The sequence below is a fragment of the Seriola aureovittata genome, chromosome 23, assembly GCF_021018895.1.
Source record: "Seriola aureovittata isolate HTS-2021-v1 ecotype China chromosome 23, ASM2101889v1, whole genome shotgun sequence".
Lineage (NCBI taxonomy): Eukaryota > Metazoa > Chordata > Actinopteri > Carangiformes > Carangidae > Seriola > Seriola aureovittata.
Window position 1 is genome coordinate 12,846,049 of NC_079386.1, and position 21,869 is coordinate 12,867,917.

At 38.1% G+C, this 21,869-nt stretch overlaps 3 protein-coding genes across 10 annotated transcripts; all 3 read left to right on the forward strand.

Annotated features, from left to right (window-relative positions):
• Positions 1-1,717: 1,717 nt before the first annotated feature.
• Positions 1,718-7,559, forward strand: LOC130164709 (uncharacterized). 2 transcript variants are annotated; one of them, XM_056369610.1, is made up of 11 exons: positions 1,718-1,832; positions 1,917-2,025; positions 2,132-2,253; positions 2,576-2,646; positions 2,735-2,854; positions 3,176-3,271; positions 3,381-3,512; positions 3,604-3,732; positions 3,829-3,866; positions 4,824-4,864; positions 4,964-7,559. In XM_056369610.1, the coding sequence occupies exons 1-11, from the start codon at positions 1,796-1,798 to the stop codon at positions 7,030-7,032; spliced, it is 2,964 nt and encodes a 987-aa protein (XP_056225585.1). In that variant the 5' UTR covers positions 1,718-1,795; the 3' UTR covers positions 7,033-7,559. The 2 variants fall into 2 exon arrangements, with proteins under 2 accessions (XP_056225585.1, XP_056225586.1); XM_056369611.1 differs by having other exon boundaries at positions 1,920-2,025.
• A 1,561-nt stretch (positions 7,560-9,120) lies between these two features.
• Positions 9,121-12,186, forward strand: LOC130164711 (ubiquitin carboxyl-terminal hydrolase 47-like). Of its 6 annotated transcripts, none has more exons than XM_056369614.1 (12): positions 9,121-9,454; positions 9,559-9,638; positions 9,724-9,832; positions 9,937-10,058; positions 10,207-10,277; positions 10,392-10,517; positions 10,640-10,735; positions 11,161-11,292; positions 11,386-11,514; positions 11,647-11,687; positions 11,772-11,812; positions 11,923-12,186. In XM_056369614.1, the coding sequence occupies exons 2-12, from the start codon at positions 9,602-9,604 to the stop codon at positions 12,147-12,149; spliced, it is 1,131 nt and encodes a 376-aa protein (XP_056225589.1). In that variant the 5' UTR covers positions 9,121-9,454; positions 9,559-9,601; the 3' UTR covers positions 12,150-12,186. The 6 variants fall into 6 exon arrangements, with proteins under 6 accessions (XP_056225589.1, XP_056225590.1, XP_056225595.1 ...); XM_056369615.1 differs by having other exon boundaries at positions 9,562-9,638; XM_056369618.1 differs by having other exon boundaries at positions 9,122-9,454; positions 9,727-9,832.
• A 2,337-nt stretch (positions 12,187-14,523) lies between these two features.
• LOC130164710 (uncharacterized) lies at positions 14,524-20,900 on the forward strand. 2 transcript variants are annotated; one of them, XM_056369612.1, is made up of 20 exons: positions 14,524-14,727; positions 14,812-14,920; positions 15,027-15,148; positions 15,318-15,388; positions 15,477-15,596; positions 15,918-16,013; positions 16,123-16,242; positions 16,334-16,462; positions 16,560-16,597; positions 16,711-16,751; positions 16,851-17,427; positions 17,534-17,655; positions 17,825-17,895; positions 17,984-18,103; positions 18,425-18,520; positions 18,630-18,761; positions 18,853-18,981; positions 19,079-19,116; positions 19,230-19,270; positions 19,370-20,900. In XM_056369612.1, exons 1-20 carry the CDS (start codon positions 14,694-14,696, stop codon positions 19,426-19,428), a joined length of 2,265 nt encoding a protein of 754 aa, XP_056225587.1. In that variant the 5' UTR covers positions 14,524-14,693; the 3' UTR covers positions 19,429-20,900. The 2 variants fall into 2 exon arrangements, with proteins under 2 accessions (XP_056225587.1, XP_056225588.1); XM_056369613.1 differs by having other exon boundaries at positions 14,815-14,920.
• The last annotated feature ends 969 nt before the right edge of the window (positions 20,901-21,869 follow it).

Consider the following 21,869-nt stretch of genomic DNA (forward strand, 5'->3'; position numbering starts at 1 on the left):
TACCTCAAACTCATTCTGTTCCTCCTTTTGGGGGGGGACATCACGCCTTGGTGCGTGTAAGAGGGTGTCAGCCAGGTACAGTTGTTTCCTTTTTCTGTATATGAGAGTCAAATTGAATGCTTGCAGTCTTAACATCATGCATTGCAAGCGTGGATTGTGATCAAAGGCTGGTGGTCAGTTTAATCACAATTGGCTTGCCATGGATGTAGTCATAAAACTTGTAACATGCGAAAACCAGTGCTAGTAACCCCTTCTCTATCTGTGCGTGTCTTGTCTGTTTGGGTCAGTGTGCGTGACACATATGCGACAGGTTTGCCATTGTGCATGTGCAACCCAGTGCCTTGCATGGCAAGGCCATACATTAGGCCTAGACGCTCACACAGGAACTCACCAAACAACATTTATAGCCAAAGAAAAAATTTAAGTGAATTCTTACTAGCATGGGAGCCACAGTGAAAGAGACACCACCAACTACCAAGCGAAGCCTTACCAAGGCAGCGGGTCCACTTGTGTGGCTCGTGCCAGTAAGTCTCGCCACTAGAAGCTCTTTCTGTGAGGTCCTTGTGCCAAAGCCATTTCAACGCTGTGGGTTCTGGGTTGGACCCTCTGCATGTAAGTGCCCACGACCCTCCAGTCAGCAATTACTCAGCTGTAGACCTGGCCGCTAACACATTTTTTGCACTCTTAGCTACTGGCCTGACTTTCCAAGGGTTCAGGAACTTTGGGTGTGTGGTCTGCAGTGCTGAACATTTCTGACTGGTCGAGTGAGTCATCAAAGTGCTGTGAATAATGTAATGTCAAGTAATAATTTTGCATAATCTTTAGGCCGCGGTGGACACGCAGACTTGCGCGGTGGGTCACAGGAACCTTTAAGTTCCTGAAGAACTCGTCGAAAGGCCTTTTATCTCGGTTAAAAACCAAAGGTGACTGCGCAGTCGCTGTAAGAGCCCCCAAAGTTTGGAATCAAAGTCAGGCGTGCTAATTCGTTGCACCTGTTCAAATCACGTCTCAAAACACACTTGTATAAAGAAGGCCCCTATGAGGGTTTCTATGAGGACCACGGTGCTGGGGTGCTGCTGCTTTACATAAGAGCCGATGACGACTAGTGACTTGCAAATCAAGGGTTTTACTGTATGGGCTGTTTTTGTTGCAAAATACATGTAGTGTTCTAATGTTCAATTGTTGTACAAAATACAAACATAGTTTGTCTCTAAACCCATGTATTTGCTTGAACATGCAGATCAGTTTGATTTTGAATCACATTAAACCGAATGATTCATCAATAATTCTTCTATACGTCAACAAAAGGCTACAAATGTTTCATACACACCCTCAAATTGGCAGTTTTTAACCATCAACATAATTATGTTACCTGCTGCTGCAAAAGCTGAATCCATGTTCTCCCACAATATTTTTCAATTCAATTTGCTGAATTTCAATAGAGAAGACGCTTTTAAATACCTACGGATTTATTTTATAACAACTGTGTATCAATACATTCGTGTAACAGAACACATCTATCAGATAGTTCTGTGGATCTATCCCTCTTCATGTGATATTTTATATTATTTAGTTTCCGTGTTAGTCATGAACCGTCTGTTCATTACAAAAAGTAAAGACAAACAAATAATGAATATTTCCGATGCACTCTGAATGCAACATTACAGGCAGTGAAAGTGAAAGTATTCGGACAGTTATATTTAACAGGAGACGGAGAACTCGTTGACACGAAGATCCTTTCTGCAAATTCTTGCAACTGACAGCATTTACAGAGAATAAGTGGACTGTCGTAGTCATGAAACGGAGTCATGACTATAATGATAAACAAACAGGTAAGATGCGCCCTTGTAGATTAATCTATATCCATAATAATGTTGTTATAAAGACAATTTAACGTTATTAAACTCTCCTCCCAGCAGCTGATATCAAGTACCATGGGTTGATGAACCAAGGAGCAACGTGTTACTTGAACAGTGTGCTGCAGGTGCTGTTCATGACCAAAGGCTTCAGAGAGGCTGTGGAAAGGTTTGTTACAAAGTCCAACTCCTTGTCATATAATGTCTTTATTTTAAATTAGGGCAACAGTGCACGTTTGTATCACTCATGGAGCCTCTGTCTGAATTCTGTTCAGGTACACCAGTGGAAACCCTGACACTAAGCGTGTTGATTATCAGCTCAAAGGCTTGTTTGATGACTTAAAGAAAAGAACAGCATACACCTATAACATCACACAGAAGCTGGGCATCCACAGAGGTACAGTAGTTGGAACATAGAACAACATGTAGCCTTTGAATAGACTGTGTGTTAAAGGACCAGAGCTACTGTTGAGCAATTTTGCTCAGAGAAGTATCTGAAAATAACTTCTTGTGATTCAGATCTGTGTCCTGGTTCTACGAGTGTCAACATACAGTCATGTCAGACCCACAGATAGAGTGTGCCTGAGAAACTCTCAAAATCCAGTGTCAATGTTTTCATTTGTTATTTTACCTATTAATGGATCTGTTGAAAATAAATGTGGTTCTGTTACCCTTTACTTTGTTGAAGAAAGACACATTGATTTCTGCCCCTCCCACAGTGTATGAACAGCGCGATGCTGCCGAGTTCTTTGATAATACTTTAACTCTGACCAGTCCTGAGGCTTCACAGGTAAAGACATCATCAATATCCAGGGGAATATGTAAGTTAAATGTAAAATAACGCTTTGTTACCAGTCTTTGTGGTTCAATGTTTTCAGATCTTCTGTGGAAAGTTGACACATGAGACCAGATGTTCTGAATGTGGTACCATCACTGACACAAATGGGCCATCTTGGCATCTTCCTCTTGCACTGGGGGATTCCCGCAGATATAGTGTGGTAAGGATCTGACAACCTGTAAACTTCACAGCACCTTTCTTTTGTTAGGAGACTGTTACTAGACTAAATATGACATTTGCAGATTCAGCTTTCAGGTTTATCAGACTTAGGTCAGAAATCTCATCAGCTGATTGAAAAATGTGTCAACAGCAACAAAAACTAGAAAACACTGTATGTATTGGTTGACACCTACTGTGTGTGTTAGCTAGTACAGCTAGTTAAATGTTTCATGGATAATACATAATGGTTAGCCACAATATATTTCATCACATAATACATTTGAGTACATGCCACTGAGCTAATTTCAGAGGCAATTTTCAGGTTCATGGCATTCAGGAGTTTTTCAAAGAATCACACATCAGTGGGGAAAATCAGCTGTTCTGTGACCACTGTGATGCCAAAGCTGATGCTACTGTTGTGAGTAATCATGTTTATGATTTGTGCACATTAAGCATTACAAGTTTATGATGTAAGAGAATTATAACAACATGATAACATGTGTTGGGGACCCATGTGTTTCATGCAGAAATGTGTCATAAAGCATCATCCAGAGGTTTTGATGCTGCTGCTGAAGAGGTTTGAGTTTAACTACCGTTACATGACGTATGTCAAGAACAACTGTGATGTGGATGTTCCCAGAACGCTACAGATCCCAGAGGTATATATACTTTATATTTTACTATTTTATCATAACACATTTCTTTTTCATTCCTGACAATAATTTCTGTCACTTTTCCCTTGGTGATCAGAATCAGACGTATGAACTCTACGCAGTTGTGGATCACTTTGGTGATCTGAGAGGTGGACATTACACTGCAACAGTTAAGTCAGAGGACGATGACAGATGGTATAACTTCAATGATTCCAGAGTCTCATTGGTAAGATTGATCACTTCAACTCCAACATTACTGTAGTTATTTATTTATCTGATTATTTATTCATCATCTAATGTTTGGTTATTGTTTCATAAACAGCTTCATCACCGGCAATTGCAGGTGGATAACAGTGAGAAGTAAGTTTTGGTTTTTTTAACTTATTATTTATTCCACACAGTTGAAAAACAGATGTACATAAAATCATATTATCATATTCATTTCAGTTACAGCCCATTCAAATAATCCACATACACACAATAACGCCTGTATAAGTCTTGACATTTTACATACATATAAAGACTATTTGTTTAATACTCCAACTTCTTCCTGTGTAGTCTAATACGTGTGCACTCTACAACTCAGAAACAGTGTTTGCTACTGAGAATAAATATGCATATACAAAGAAAAATAATAAAAGTATATTAATAAATAAATAAAAATAATTTCAAAAGAGATAAATGATTAAAATAAATAAATTAAATAAATTAAAATTAACAGAGGTGCTTAGATTCCTGTTATCCTTTGTATTATTGGTTCCCATCTCTTCTCAAATGTTTCTAGTTTCAGTTGTAGTCTGGCTGTAGTTTTTTCCATAATGGTCACCTTCCTTACTCTGTCTCTCCATTGTTTTATATTGGGGGGTTTTATTAGAGGTTGTGATAGTTTTCTTTGCTATTAGGAGCAAGACTCTCAGCAAGTAGCTGCATTCACTGTCCATCAGATCTTTAGGCATTATACCAATATAAGGATGGATCAAGATGTAGGTCGCTGTGTTTTTGAAGGTAGTGTCTCAGCTGTAAATATTTATAAAAGTCCTTATTTGGTAAATCAAATTAATGTTTGAGCTGTTCGAATGATTTCAAAATCTGCCCCTTAAAAATTTTGTGCTTTGAATATCAACCCATTATTTGTCCATTTCTCAAATCCTGAGTCTAAAGTACATGGTACGAAATCTGGGTTTTTTGCAATTTTCCGAGAAGTAAGTTTTAGTCCATCTTTTCATCTCCACTATATTCCATATCCTTTATCTCCACTCCACTATATTTTACTGAATATGAAAATGACCGTTGTTTCTTTTCACATCTCTCAACTAGATCCCGGAGTGTTTATCTTCTTTTTTACAGGAAAAAGAAAAGTAAGAGGCATTCACAGACAATTTAACTCACATGTAGTGTGAATGATTGCATCAAATTGTTTGGTACTTTCCTTGAATTAATTTAATCCTACTTTCTAGCCCACACTGCAGATACTTGTACTCAAGACATAAAGGAGGTACCCACCAGTGGAGGTTTGGTCCCTGCTGCCGCTGACAACCATGACCAGAGTCACGATGCTGGAAAGATAAGAGAGGGAGAGGAGAGTGGTGAGACAGTAGAAGTGGGTAATGACACTGCAGAGGATGTTTCCAATGACAGAAATGGAGAAACAGGAATTAGAGACACGGACAGTGTTGTGTCTGGAGGAGTGGAGCTATCACATGACAACATCTGTAATGTACATCAACAGGACAGTGGAGCTGATGTCAATCAAATAATATCACAGAGTCATCCGGGGTGGGAAGAAGGAGGCAGTGGGTCGGATCAAGGACCTGAGCAACAGAGAGAGGAGAGTGTTGAGACAGTAGAAGTGGGTAATGACACTGCAGAGGATGTTTCCAACGACAGAAATCTAGAAACAGGAATTAGAGAAACTGTCAGTGTTGTTGTATCTGGAGGAGTGGAGCTATCACATGACAACATCCGTGATGTAGAGGATCAGGACAATGGAGCTGATGTCAATCAAAGTATATCACAGAGTCATCAGGGCTGGGAAGAAGGAGGCAGTGGGTCGGATCAAGGACATGAGCAACAGAGAGAGGAGAGTGTTGAGAGAGTAGAAGTGGATAATGACACTGCAGAGGATGTTTCCAATGACAGAAATGGAGAAACAGGAATTAGAGACAAGGTCAGTGTTGTGTCTGGAGGAGTGGAGCTATCACATGACAACATCTGTAAAGAAGAGGATCAGGACAGTGGAGCTGATGTCAATCAAAGTATATCACAGAGTCATCAGGGCTGGGAAGAGGGAGGCAGTGGGTCGGATCAAGGACATGAGCAACAGAGAGAGGAGAGTGTTGAGAGAGTAGAAGTGGGTAATGACACTGCAGAGGATGTTTCCAATGACAGAAATGGAGAAACAGGAATTAGAGACACGGACAGTGTTGTGTCTGGAGGAGTGGAGCTATCACATGACAACATCTGTAAAGAAGAGGATCAGGACAGTGGAGCTGATGTCAATCAAAGTATATCACAGAGTCATCAGGGGTGGGAAGAAGGAGGCAGTGGGTCGGATCAAGGACATGAGCAACAGAGAGAGGAGAGTGTTGAGAGAGTAGAAGTGGGTAATGACACTGCAGAGGATGTTTCCAATGACAGAAATCTAGAAACAGGAATTAGAGAAACTGTCAGTGTTGTTGTATCTGGAGGAGTGGAGCTATCACATGACAACATCTGTAAAGAAGAGGATCAGGACAATGGAGCTGATTTCAATCAAAGTATATCACAGAGTCATCAGGGGTGGGAAGAAGGAGGCAGTGGGTCGGATCAAGGACATGAGCAACAGAGAGAGGAGAGTGTTGAGAGAGTAGAAGTGGGTAATGACACTGCAGAGGATGTTTCCAATGACAGAAATGGAGAAACAGGAATTAGAGACAAGGTCAGTCTTGTGTCTGGAGGAGTGGAGCTATCACATGACAACATCTGTAAAGAAGAGGATCAGGACAGTGGAGCTGATGTCAATCAAAGTATATCACAGAGTCATCAGGGCTGGGAAGAGGGAGGCAGTGGGTCGGATCAAGGACATGAGCAACAGAGAGAGGAGAGTGTTGAGAGAGTAGAAGTGGGCATTGACACTGCAGAGGAGAGGGGGGATGCTGAGGGAGACAAGAAACAGAAGAGAGAAGCTGCACAAAGAAAAGAAACATCCACAACCAAACCTTCCCTCACTGAAGGTGTAGGGGATCAGGGCGAGAGAGGATATAAAGATGTTGGTGTGAAGGAACAAGCTAAAAAGCAGGAAAATGACGTAGATGAACAAATTCCAAACAGTGCGACAAAGAGAGCAGCAAGCTCAGCAGGAAGGGAAAGACTGGCGGAGAACCCTGAAATAATAGAAACTTTAGAAGAAAGTAAAAGAAAATCTGATCCAAAAACAGACGTACTAGACACTCTGCTGAATGATGTTGACAACTCACCAATAAAGAAAAAAAAAAAAAAGACAAAAAATAAATTGCCATGTTGTTTGAGACCCAATACTAAAGAGTAGCTCAGAGTCAGAATGAATCAAAGAACATTATTTGTCCACGAAAACACAATTTGTGATTTTGCAAGACTGATTTCATTGTAGTGGCACACATTTTTTGTCTATGCTTTTTGATACTAAGCAATATTGCCAGTGACATTTTAGCAATCAGGCAGTATGGACAGAACTCCAATACTGAATATTTTGCCTTTGATCTTTTTGGTTAATGTTAATAAAATGCTTCACTTGCTGTTTGCCACAGAATCGTGTAAAGAGCCGCAAATGTAAAAGGTTTGAAACAGAGAGGGTTGATTTAGTGCATAAGTCTGAAATAGAAAGTGAAATGAAGCTGACTAATGAAAATGTAAATGTGGGATGAAAGTTAATTTGAAATAAAAGATTTTTCCAGATAAAATGATGCATTGACCTGTTAGATTTTACTTTTTACAAATTTTATATTTAATTTTTCAAAGATATGTGAATACATGGCAATGAATCTAATATGACAGACATGTTAATGTGTGTGAAAATAAAATCCAAATGTAAATCTTTTTATGTATATTTGATTTTTGCTCTTCTGTCTCAGTGTTGTTTACCAGCAAAGCAGGCTACACTGAACCTGTGAACCATTTCTGTCATTAATGTCATTTATGTTTATCACTTTTTCGCTTTTGGGTTGTCATTTACCTTCTGATGGGTCATTTTAAAAAATGAAAAATATGTATGAATAACACTAAATGAAAAATTTGAAATAGTAATAATAATGAAATTAAGTGATGGACACACATCACTCGTTCCTGGGTGTCATGAACCAGCTCAAAATTCACAACAAAACAAGGGAGACTGCACAAAAAATTAAGCTTTGAAGCAAATAAATTATATTATTATTATTCATTTTAACTAATAAGTAAAACACAGGTTTAAGGTGGAACAGGTATATCAGTAAGATCAGTGGTACGGCGAGTGCATGAATACGTTGAAGTGTAAAATGTGTAATCAAGAAAATGATAAAAAATAAAGCTAAGCCAAAACCAAACCACAACCAAACAGGGTCCTGCTTGCTGGGAGGAGAGAGAGAGAGCTGATTTCTCCAGCCCTCTATTTAACTGTCAGGGGAAGTGGATGGCCCCTGAAGTGGAGGGCTCCTGACACACCTCTAACACCTGACAGCCTACTAAACAGGACAGAAAGGAAAGAACAGTGAAAAACACCGGGAGCCATAAGCAGAGTTGTCACAGTGGGTCATGATGGGAGAGAGTTTAATTTGTACAGGCTAAAATCACAAATGCTAAACTGATAAAAAGGCATTTCTGATTTGAATAACTGAAAAAAAAACTACATGAAGAAATAAAATGAAATAAGAAATCAATAAAAAAAATCCCAACAGCTGAGGGATCATTTTTCTAAGCTTGACAGACGTGTTATTGACAACAAGTGTGTATGATAGACACTCTAGTAAAAATGCAATTAGTTGTGTCTGACAGTGAAGTTGTGTTAATGTGTTAATAATAATTAATAATTCTGTAATTTATCATTTGATTTAGGGCAGAGTCTGGTGTTGACAAGCTAAATCTGTGAGACTGTGTTCAAGATTAGAAATCATCCTCCTTCACGCTGTCAGATTACCCACATTAAGTCTGCCGTACCCTTCACAGGTGTTGTTGGTCTTCTACTGGTTTATTCTCCTTTAAAATCATACTTGCCTTGTGTAGGAAGCAGGAAATGTATTGACATCATCTGAGGGAGGAGTAATGTCCGGGTACAGGCATAACCTCTTGTCTGGAGAGAAGACTAAACCCTGATATCCTTCCATCTGAGAATTAAAAAAAGCAAAGAAAATCAATACTATGACTAAATGTCAAATGAGAAGTTTGGTGCTGCATTTTATTGTAATTGTGTCAAATTAGTCCCAGTCCACAAATTTCATTCCATGTAAACAAATTCTGAATAGTAAGGAAAAGTAAACAGTATTTCCTCGCAGCACTTTGGCTTAAGGTTTACACTGCTAGTTCAATAGGTATATAAATTTACTACTTGTCTGGTGTGCCAAAAGGGATTTTGTAATGTGCAGTAATGCGCATAAGTTTTGAATATGGATGTATGTTATGATCTATGATGTGTCCTCCAGACACTGCAAATGCTGAGGTCACATAAAATATGTTGCAACTGTCTCACACAAAACTCCTTCCATTAGCAGAACAGAGAAGCAATTTATGGGAGCTTGCGATTTATTTCACAATTATTATAATGTTCAATATCTTTATTAGTCATGTGAGCCATCTGCTAAATAACCCGATACACCCTGAATGCACCACTCCAGCGAACGTAGGAAAGAACGAAAGAGAAAGTGAGTTACACTTCAACAGGAGACAGAAATGCTGATTGTGTGAGTCCATAATAGACAGAGAAGAACAGTGTCTCCACAGTTAAACTCTCACAGCTGAAGGTGGGCTCAAATTCTTCTTCTGTCTTTTATTTGTATTCGATTGAAACACTTGATTTATTGTCAAAAATTGATCGTGAAACTGCAAATCTCCGTGCATCTGGCAGCAGTGCGGAAGTGGAGTGATAAAGTCGTCAGAAAAGAATCAAGATGGAGCTGTTTTCCAACCGCTTTTTCTGCCCTCCAGGTAAGATATACCTGCTGTCAGGCCAGTTAAATGGTGTACAGACATTTCTGCTGTTTACATGCATTTGATAAAACTCTCCTCCCAGCAGCTGATATCAAGTACCATGGGTTGAAGAACCAAGGAGCAACGTGTTACTTGAACAGTGTGCTGCAGGTGCTGTTCATGACCAAAGACTTCAGAGAGGCTGTGGAAAGGTTTGTTACAAAACTCTTAGGCCATGTTTGTTTTTATCCGTGTGAATTTTATTGAGGCTGCACGGTTCTATCACTCATGGACCCCCTGTCTGAATTCTGTTCAGGTACACGTGTGGAAACCCTGACACTGCGCGTATGGACAGTCATCTTAAAGACTTGTTTGATGACTTAAAGGAACGAACAGCATACACCTACAACATCAAAAAGAGGCTGGGCATCAGCAGAGGTAGGCTACAGTATGTGATAGCAAGTGGGCTTTTTGTGAGAATGCTTTAAGCAAATAAAGGATCAGGTAAACAAGTAACCAGTTTCCTAAAATGTCAATAAAGTAACTGTAGAAATGCAGATTTAATTTGTTCTCATCTCAACGTCAGTGGGAGAGCAACGTGATGCTGCTGAGTACTTTGAGAAGATTGTAACTCACACCAGTCGTGAGGCTTCACAGGTAATTATATCCTGTTATCAGGATGAAATCTAGCAGACATTGTCTTAAGTGAAGGGTCAATAAATAAATGAAAATTATTCCACTTCAGCAGTTTCTGTAATTTTGCATCTTTAGGTATTTGAAGGAGTGTTGACACACAAGTACACATGCACTGGATGTGGCACAGAGATAAACACTGATGGGCCATTTTGGAGTCTACCTCTTGTGTTGGTGGATTCTGACAGTGAGGGCTTTAGTGTGGTGAGAAGATGTGATGTTGCAGAATGTGAAATATCCCATATATCAAGTGAGACCTATAGTAGTAGCCTATGTGTTGCTGTTAAATGCAGTGGTAATTTCAGTGACATAAATGTCTTTTTCAGATGGATGGGATTGACAGGTTTCTCAGAGCTTCAGACATCTGCGGAGATGAACAGCTGTACTGTGACCAGTGTGATGCCAAAACTGATGCTAATGTTGTGAGTTATCTGGAAACACTTTTCTGATTTGTGCACATAAACTCTCAGGCCTCTAATTTCAAGGGGATAAACTGGTGGAAATGGCAAATAACACCATGGCTGCGTGCGTTCTCCCGTTGTGCTGGTCCACATCATGGGTCTGGATGTGGCAATAGTGATAATTGTGTCTTGAGACTACTGGCTCTCAGTGGCAAACAGAAAATGAATAGGTAAAGTTATATTAAACTGTGCAGCACATATACATGGTCCATACCACCATACAACTACAGGCCTCATTTATAATGATAGCAGGTGGATCTCACAGTGATGCAACAGTTACCACCTTCTTAAAATCTGTGTTATAACAACACTTCCTTACAGACTTGCTATTGTAACAATTACAGTTTACATTTCCCATTACAAACAGTGTTGTGTTTTTCAATTAGAGGTATGTAATAAAGCATCATCCAGAAGTTCTGACGCTGCTGCTGAAGAGATTTAAGTTTGACGACCATCGCATGGAACATGTGAAGATAAACTGCAGTGTGGAGGTTCCCTACACCCTACAGATACCAGAGGTATATTGTATATACATTTTACTATTTTATCACAACTCATTATTTTTTATTTCCTCTTCCTGATTTCTGTCCTATTTTTCCACTGGTGATCAGAGTCAGACGTATGACCTGTACGCGTTTGTGGATCATTTTGGAGATCTGAGAGGTGGACATTACACTGCTACAATCAAGTCCCAGGAGGATGAGAGATGGTATAACTTCAATGATACCACTGTCACACCGGTAAGACTGATCACCTTTTCTTCAGTGTTATTGATCCCAAAGCAGCAGTGCTTCAACACTTAGTTGTGCAGTCAGGTGGTAGATGGTAAAAAATGATAATAATGGGGAACCTGTTATTCCTTTCACCGACAGCTTCGTTACCCGCCATTCCAGGTGCATGACAATAAGAAGAGGTAAGACTTAATTTGTCTTTTTTTCCCCACCAAACATTTGCTGAATATGACAATGACCTTGCCTTCGCACATTTGTCCCATCAGATCCCAGAGTGCTTATCTTCTTTTCTACAGGAAAAAGAAAAGTAAGATGCCAAACTTTTTCATTAAGCTTACTGTGGTGTGGTTTGAATGATTGGGCGACACTGATAGTCTGTCAGAATTGATTTTATCTCTCTCTCTGTTTTTTTCCCAGTGCATGCTGCAGACGCTTCGACTCAAGACGTCCAGGTTGTGGAGCGTCCTCACAGTTTAAAGCTGAATGATGCATCTTCTCCAAAGTCACAAAAGCACAGTAACAAAAAAACCTGTTCAAGTCAATGGGAAAGTGGTCTCAGATTTCTAGACCGCACTGTACGTCATAGATATTTTGTGCCCTTTGTCATGTTTGTGTTTTTTTTTACAGTTGTTTACTGTAGTTAACAGATGTAAAAATAAAAATAAAAAATAATAAGCCTTAGTAAGCCCCTCATTTGCTATTTATTCTAATATTGTGTTAATTTTAGTACAGTGGAATGAATGAATGAATAACATGTATATACTGTATTATAATCTGTACAATCTAAAGTTATGGAATTGTGTAAAATTATATGAATATGTAATTAAATGTGACGTAACAATCCTGTAATGCAATATTCACATAATGAGAAAACTTGTCGACCAGTTTTCCAAGCTGTTTTCCAGGATGTGATCTTTTAATCATTCAATAAAACCTCTGCACATCTTAGATGTTATTTTTATAAACAGATATAAATAAATGAAATAAACTATTTATAATCATATTATTAATAATAATTGATAAATTATTTATACAATAAATGGTATATATTTATAATATTTATAATCATATATTTTATTAAATTATAATAATAATAATTAAATAGATAAATAAAATAAATGTATATCTAATTTCTTTATTGAAATGTGTGAAAACTTGGCAAATGAATTGGTTGCCTGAAGCTTCAGATTAAGCTAAGTTTAGCTAGTTAGTGTGATATGTAATAATATTATTTGAGTTGAGTGGTATTAATTAATATTGTGGAAACTGTTACCCCTTTTCCATATTCTCTACCCAAATAAAGAGCATCTATAAATACTAGCAGATGTCCTCATCACCCACCCAGAAGGTTATAACATTGACAGTTTTAAATAATAATAATAATAATGATAACAAAATTACATTTTAAAGTAAAACATACATCTTTCATTACATGTGGGTTCTGCCAAGTGCAGAGGCCATGCTAGATCTCTCCTGTAGTCAATTTAGTTCACTTTAAAGCTGCTGTTGGGGGCAGGAGAAACACGTTGTGACCATCATTGTCTTTTAAAATTATATTGTGAACTTATTAGCAACGAAAATTTAAAAAATTAACCTTTACATGAAAATGATGTAGGAAGGACAAAGGTAGTTTCCTGTTTACAGTCACCAATTTCTAATTATTAATTCATTGTTAAATTGTGTGTTTTTTCATATCTTCCACTTGTACAGGTAATACATGACTCTGGACTTGCTCTGCTGTGCAGTATGTCACTGATTTTAGACTAAAGACTGAAAGTTTTCAATCTTGACTTTCTGTGTTTTGACTGACGGCCATCCCAAATATCTAGGCCTATCCTTTCTTCAAATGACACATTCACACCCAAATCTAATCAGTTCCTCCTTGAGTCCAAATGAATGTTCATTACAAATTTGAAGAAGTTCCCTCTGAGGACTGAGATATCGCTTTCACAAGAATGTGAAGGACGGACAGACAACCCAAAAACAGAATGCCTCTGGCCCTGGCTGTCATCAGCACGGAGGCATGAAACTACCAAATAGCAGTCACTATATACAGTAATTTGCATATGTATTGTCTGCCTATCAGTATCAGAAGTCTACTGTTGGCATAGTCTCTCCATCATTTCCTCTGCCTTTGGCCATAGATTTTCATTAACATCAGACCAAATCATATTTCCTGCCATACATACATATATTCTTCAATGGGCTTGAAGAAAGGAGGGTATGGCAGCAGGAATTAACAACATTATCCTAAAATGGGTTGTAAACCACTCAGTGACCTGGCAGGAGAAGTGAAAAGAAAAAAGAACTTTTTCCAAGGTAGATTGACAGATTCTCTCTATAGATATTTTAATGTTTGTCTCTTCCAAAAACTCATTCCTGCTGATACAGTCTCCCCTTTTCAGCCTCTTTCTTTGATTTTGCTTTCTTGTTGCAAGTGTCAGTAAACTCTGGCTAATTGCTAGACTGAGCTTACCTGCAATCCAAAAACTCTTGGGCACATAACTTATTACCATTTTTTATTTCTATATTTATTTTTTTACATAATAGTTTCTCTATTTTTAAGTATTTTTCCATATATTTTTACAACTTTCTCAATTTTTTTTTATTATTTAGTAGTTTTTTATGAGCACTCTTATGGATGACTCATGTGGTTCATGATTTATATTTGATTTGAGGTATTGTATTTCATATGAGTCAATATTATACTGACCTTCAGCCAATGTTTCAGGTTGTGTTTGTCCTTCTTATAGTGGCCATGACATAAATTAGAGAGTACACAATGTACTGTAAGTCACATATTGTAGGCTGTAGCTTACTGTGTTTTACAAAGCCTCCAAGAAAATGCCTGTGTGTGTTGTGTTCAAATCAAATCAAAATTACCTTATGGAGCACAGGGACATCAGGAACCATACATTTAGTATTGCTATTATTTAGTTTCCGTGTTAGTCATGAGCCGTCTGTTCGTTACAAAAAACAAAAAAATTATATATTTCCGATGCACTCTGAATGCAACATTACAGGCAGTGAAAGTGAAAGTATTCGGACAGTTATATTTAACAGGAGACGGAGAACTCGTTTACACCAAGATCCTTTCTGCAAATTCTTGCAACTGACAGCATTTACAGAGAATAAGTCGACTGATATAGTCATGAAACGGAGCTGATTCAAAATCAATATTTGGCGATATGAGTCAACGATATTACTTAAACGAGTATCAAGGTAAGATGCGAACGTGTAGATTAATCTACATCCGTAATAATGTTGTTATAAAGACAATTTAACGTTATTAAACTCTCCTCCCAGCAGCTGGTAGAAAGTACCATGGGTTGATGAACCAAGGAGCAACGTGTTACTTGAACAGTGTGCTGCAGGTGCTGTTCATGACCAAAGGCTTCAGAGAGGCTGTGGAAAGGTTTGTTACAAAGTCCAACTCCTTGTCATATAATGTCTTTATTTTAAATTAGGGCAACAGTGCACCTTTGTGTCACTCATGGAGCCTCTGTCTGAATTCTGTTCAGGTACACCAGTGGAAACCCTGATCCTGAGCGTATTGATTATCAGCTCAAAGGCTTGTTTGATGACTTAAAGAAAGGAACAGCATGCACCTATAACATCACACAGAAGCTGGGCATCCACAGAGGTACAGTAGTTGGAACATAGAACAACATGTAGCCTTTGAATAGACTGTGTGTTAAAGGACCAGAGCTACTTGTTATTTTACCTATTAATGGATCTGTTGAAAATAAATGTGGTTCTGTTACCCTTTACTTTGTTGAAGAAAGACACATTGATTTCTGCCCCTCCCACAGTGTATGAACAGCGCGATGCTGCCAAGTTCTTTGATAAGATTTTAACTCTGACCAGTCCTGAGGCTTCACAGGTAAAGACATCATCAATATCCAGGGGAATATGTAAGTTAAATGTAAAATAACACTTTGTTACCAGTCTTTGTGGTTCAATGTTTTCAGATCTTCTGTGGAAAGTTGACACATGAGACCAGATGTTCTGAATGTGGTACCATCACTGACACAAATGGGCCATCTTGGCATCTTCCTCTTGCACTGGGGGATTCCCGCAGATATAGTGTGGTAAGGATCTGACAACCTGTAAACTTCACAGCACCTTTCTTTTGTTAGGAGACTGTTACTAGACTAAATACGACATTTGCAGATTCAGCTTTCAGGTTTATCAGACTTAGGTCAGAAATCTCATCAGCTGATTGAAAAATGTGTCAACAGCAACAAAAACTAGAAAACACTGTATGTATTGGTTGACACCTACTGTGTGTGTTAGCTAGTACAGCTAGTTAAATGTTTCATGGATAATACATAATGGTTAGCCACAATATATTTCATCACATAATACATTTGAGTACATGCCACTGAGCTAATTTCAGAGGCAATTTTCAGGTTCATGGCATTGAGGAGTTTTTCAAAGAATCACACATCAGTGGAGAAAATCAGCTGTTCTGTGACCACTGTGATGCCAAAGCTGATGCTACTGTTGTGAGTAATCATGTTTATGATTTGTGCACATTAAGCATTACAAGTTTATGATGTAAGAGAATTATAACAACATGATAACATGTGTTGGGGACCCATGTGTTTCATGCAGAAATGTGTCATAAAGCATCATCCAGAAGTTTTGATGCTGCTGCTGAAGAGGTTTGAGTTTAACTACCGTTACAAGAACAACTGTGATGTGGATTTTCCCAGAACGCTACAGATCCCAGAGGTATATATACTTTATATTTTACTATTTTATCATAACACATTTCTTTTTCATTCCTGACCCTAATTTCTGTCACTTTTCCCTTGGTGATCAGAATCAGACGTATGAACTCTACGCAGTTGTGGATCACGTTGGTGATCTGAGAGGTGGACACTACACTGCAAGAGTTAAGTCAGAGGACGATGACAGATGGTATAACTTCAATGATGCCAGAGTCTCATTGGTAAGATTGATCACTTCAACTCCAACATTACTGTAGTTCACACTTTATCTGATTATTTATTTATGATCTAATGTTTGGTTATTGTTTTCATCAACAGCTTCATTACCAGCCATTCCAGGTGGATAACAGTGAGAGGTAAGATTTAGTCCATCTTTTCATCTCCACTATATTCCATGTCCTTTATCTCCACTCCACTATATTTTGCTGAATATGAAAATGACCTTTGTTTCTTCACATCTCTCAACTAGATCCCGGAGTGTTTATCTTCTTTTTTACAGGAAAAAGAAAAGTAAGAGGCATTGACAGACAATTTAACTCACATGTAGTGTGAATGATTGCATCAAATTGTTTGGTACTTTCCTTGAATTAATTTAATCCTACTTTCTAGCCCACACTGCAGATACTTGTACTCAAGACATAAAGGAGGTACCCACCAGTGGAGGTTTGGTCCCTGCTGCCGCTGACAACCATGACCAGAGTCACGATGCTGGAAAGATAAGAGAGGGAGAGGAGAGTGGTGAGACAGTAGAAGTGGGTAATGACACTGCAGACGATGTTTCCAATGACAGAAATGGAGAAACAGGAATTAGAGACAAGGTCAGTGTTGTGTCTGGAGGAGTGGCGCTATCACATGGCAGCATCTGTAATGTACATCAACAGGACAGTGGAGCTGATGTCAATCAAAGAAGATCACAGAGTCATCAGGGCTGGGAAGAGGGAGGCAGTGGGTCGGATCAAGGATATGAGCAACAGAGAGAGGAGAGGAGGGATGCTGAGGGAGACAAGAAACAGAAGAGAGGAGTTTATGAACCTGCACACAGAACGTGTTACTTGAGCTCTGAGACTCTCCTCCCAGCAGCTGGTAGAAAGTACCATGGGTTGATGAACCAAGGAGCAACGTGTTACTTGAACAGTGTGCTGCAGGTGCTGTTCATGACCAAAGGCTTCAGAGAGGCTGTGGAAAGGTTTGTTACAAAGTCCAACTCCATGTCATATAATGTCTTTATTTTAAATTAGGGCAACAGTGCACCTTTGTGTCACTCATGGAGCCTCTGTCTGAATTCTGTTCAGGTACACCAGTGGAAACCCTGACACTAAGCGTGTTGATTATCAGCTCAAAGGCTTGTTTGATGACTTAAAGAAAAGAACAGCATACACCCATAACATCACACAGAAGCTGGGCATCCACAGAGGTACAGTAGTTGGAACATAGAACAACATGTAGCCTTTGAATAGACTGTGTGTTAAAGGACCAGAGCTACTTGTTATTTTACCTATTAATGGATCTGTTGAAAATAAATGTGGTTCTGTTACCCTTTACTTTGTTGAAGAAAGACACATTGATTTCTGCCCCTCCCACAGTGTATGAACAGCGCGATGCTGCCAAGTTCTTTGATGAGATTTTAACTCTGACCAGTCCTGAGGCTTCACAGGTAAAGACATCATCAATATCCAGGGGAATATGTAAGTTAAATGTAAAATAACACTTTGTTACCAGTCTTTGTGGTTCAATGTTTTCAGATCTTCTGTGGAAAGTTGACACATGAGACCAGATGTTCTGAATGTGGTACCATCACTGACACAAATGGGCCATCTTGGCATCTTCCTCTTGCACTGGGGGATTCCCACAGATATAGTGTGGTAAGGATCTGACAACCTGTAAACTTCACAGCACCTTTCTTTTGTTAGGAGACTGTTACTAGACTAAATATGACATTTGCAGATTCAGCTTTCAGGTTTATCAGACTTAGGTCAGAAATCTCATCAGCTGATTGAAAAATGTGTCAACAGCAACAAAAACTAGAAAACACTGTATGTATTGGTTGACACCTACTGTGTGTGTTAGCTAGTACAGCTAGTTAAATGTTTCATGGATAATACATAATGGTTAGCCACAATATATTTCATCACATAATACATTTGAGTACATGCCACTGAGCTAATTTCAGAGGCAATTTTCAGGTTCATGGCATTCAGGAGTTTTTCAAAGAATCACACATCAGTGGGGAAAATCAGCTGTACTGTGACCACTGTGATGCCAAAGCTGATGCTACTGTTGTGAGTAATCATGTTTATGATTTGTGCACATTAAGCATTACAAGTTTATGATGTAAGAGAATTATAACAACATGATAACATGTGTTGGGGACCCATGTGTTTCATGCAGAAATGTGTCATAAAGCATCATCCAGAAGTTTTGATGCTGCTGCTGAAGAGGTTTGAGTTTAACTACCGTTACAAGACGTATGTCAAGAACAACTGTGATGTGGATGTTCCCAGAACGCTACAGATCCCAGAGGTATATAAACTTTATATTTTACTATTTTATCATAACACATTTCTTTTTCATTCCTGACCCTAATTTCTGTCACTTTTCCCTTGGTGATCAGAATCAGACGTATGAACTCTATGCAGTTGTGGATCACTTTGGTGGTCTGAGAGGTGGACACTACACTGCAAGAGTTAAGTCAGAGGACGATGAGAGATGGTATCACTTCAATGATGCCAGAGTCTCATTGGTAAGATTGATCACTTCAACTCCAACATTACTGTAGTTATTCATTTTTCTGATTATTTATTTATGATCTAATGTTTGGTTATTGTTTTCATCAACAGCTTGATTACCAGCCATTCCAGGTGGATAACAGTGAGAGGTAAGATTTAGTGCATCTTTTCATCTCCACTATATTCCATGTCCTTTATCTCCACTCTACTATATTTTGCTGAATATGAAAATGACTTTTGTTTCTTCACATCTCTCAACTAGATCCTGGAGTGTTTATCTTCTTTTTTACAGGAAAAAGAAAAGTAAGAGGCATTCACAGACAATTTAACTCACATGTAGTGTGAATGATTGCATCAAATTGTTTGGTACTTTGCTTGAATTAATTTAATCCTACTTTCTAGCCCACACTGCAGATACTTGTACTGCCCACCAGTGGAGGTTTGGTCCCTGCTGCCGCTGACAACCATGACCAGAGTCAAGATGCTGGAAAGATAAGAGAGGGAGAGGAGAGTGTTGAGACAGTAGAAGTGGGTAATGACACTGCAGAGGATGTTTCCAATGACAGAAATGGAGAAACAGGAATTAGAGACATGGTCAGTGTTGTGTCTGGAGGAGTGGCGCTATCACATGACAGCATCTGTAATGTACATCAACAGGACAGTGGAGCTGATGTCAATCAAAGAATATCACAGAGTTATCAGGGGTGGAATGAGCAAAAGAGTAAGTTGCATAATCAAGATGCTTACACCAAAAAAAGGCAGAAGCTTTCTTCCAATGCCCTCTAATATCGCAGGCTAAAATTGGTGCATACAGCAAAAACAGAAAACAAAGCCAACGCTCTGCCCAACTAAAGCAACTCAAAAATGAAAAAAATGAAACATAACAGAACATATTAGGGTATTAAGAACATCCTTTTTCCAGTATAACACAAACTGTTCTTTTACATTGTAGTGGTTCACAATATTGTGTTTTTATTTGATGTTTTTTGATACTTAGTAATCAGGCAGTATGAACAATACTGTATAAAATATACAGTATTGATCTTATTGGTTAGTGTTGTTTGAGTGTTGGTTGCTCTCTTTTTCAGTGTGGTTCAGTCTCTTTAACAGATTACCTTTGCCAGTTTTTTTATTTCATTTATGAAATGTTTTACTTCCTGTTTGCAACACGTTTATGTAAAGAGCTGCTCATGTAAAAGGTAAGTGCATTATGTTCTATTACAGACTGATGCAATAAGTCTGTCAGACAGTAATGCAATGAAATGGATTTCAATGAAAATGTAAATGCAAAGAGAAATTAAGTTCCAGTTTTTTCCAGTGTAGTAGTGTAAGAGGGTATGTGGATTCCCAGTGTTTGAGACTCTCTTTTTTCATATAGTTGATGAAAAAGGAATAAAATGTTATTAAATGTTATTATAATGTAAACTGTTTTATTATTTGAACATGGAAAAGACTATAGCCATTGAAAAGAATAAAATGAACTCAATTCGAAATCATATTGGAAGTGTTATTACAACCATTGAGTACATAAAAAACATGTTTTTTATAATTAAACCTGGTTTGAGTGTTTTTGATTTTTGTTGTTTGTTTTTCTGTTTTTTATTAGTTTTTCTTTTGTTTTTCCTTTTTCTTTCCGAGAATCTAAAGATTGCATTGTGGTTGAAATATTAGTTGGTGAAACATAAAAAGATGCATTACTCGATAGAAAGGAATGGAATATTATTATTACTATTTTAATTTTTTTTACTGAGTTTAACATATATGGAGTAAATGTATGTTGTATGTTTATGTTTTGTTCTGTTCTCTTGTCTTGTTTAGCTTTGATGTTGAGATTGTAGGTCTTTGTTTTGTTTTCTTAATGTGGGAAGTGTAAATAGTATTGAGAAATGTAAACAAAATGAATGAATGAAAATTAATAAAAAATTAAATCACATTTTTTTCTAGATAAAAAGATGCAGTGATCCATCACACTTTATTTTGTACAATTTTCTGTAAAATTGTTAACATCACACACACACAGTAAGTCTTCTGTACCTTTCATTAGTGTTATTGCCGTTGTTCTACTGGTTTATCTTCTTCTATGATCAACTTTGTAGGAACACATCCTTTGAGTGATAAATGCCTTTGCCACTGACTCAGACACCTGCGAGTCACTAACACAAATCTAATACTGTGTTGTCTCACTGCCATATGCCGCAGAGATTTCACTTTCACTTTCAATCTCTACCTCAGTTTACAGGAATTCACATGACTGCAAGACAGACATGTGGTTTCTCCTTTAGGACGTATCTAATTCACTTGGATCTTTAGTGGTGCTGAACCTCTAGACTGTATGAAAGCTGATTTATACAGGGGCAACAAATGCAGTTTAAATTAATATATATTATGTTGAAATTTGGTACTATTAGTTTTCTGTTGTTAGGGTTTTAATCCCGAAGGGGTTGCATAATTTGAAAAACAGTAAAATGGATGTCAACAAATCAACAAAAATATCTTCGCAAAAGGCGAGGCTTAGCCAATATTGGTCATAACTCATTAAGCATTTGTCCAATCATGATAAAACTTAGTGCATATCTTTGCGCCCTGATAGGGTACAGGTCTACTAAAGCATTTTGAGCCTGACCTCTAGGGGGCACCATAAATTCCAAAGATGTGTACCTTAAAACCTGGTGGACAGAATTTCACCAAATTTGGTACATATGTTCTGGGGGCAAGTATTAATCAAAATCTCAACTGCTGTATTGATTGCTGAAAGTAGGCGGGGCCTATTTGTCAATATGTGCCAGCTTAAGCATTTGCTCAATTTGCAGAGAGCTAGAATGAGCCAGACACACGAAAACTGGTATCCTAACTCCAAATGGTCTGTAAATGCTTCACAAAAAATATGATCCCATTTGGCCAT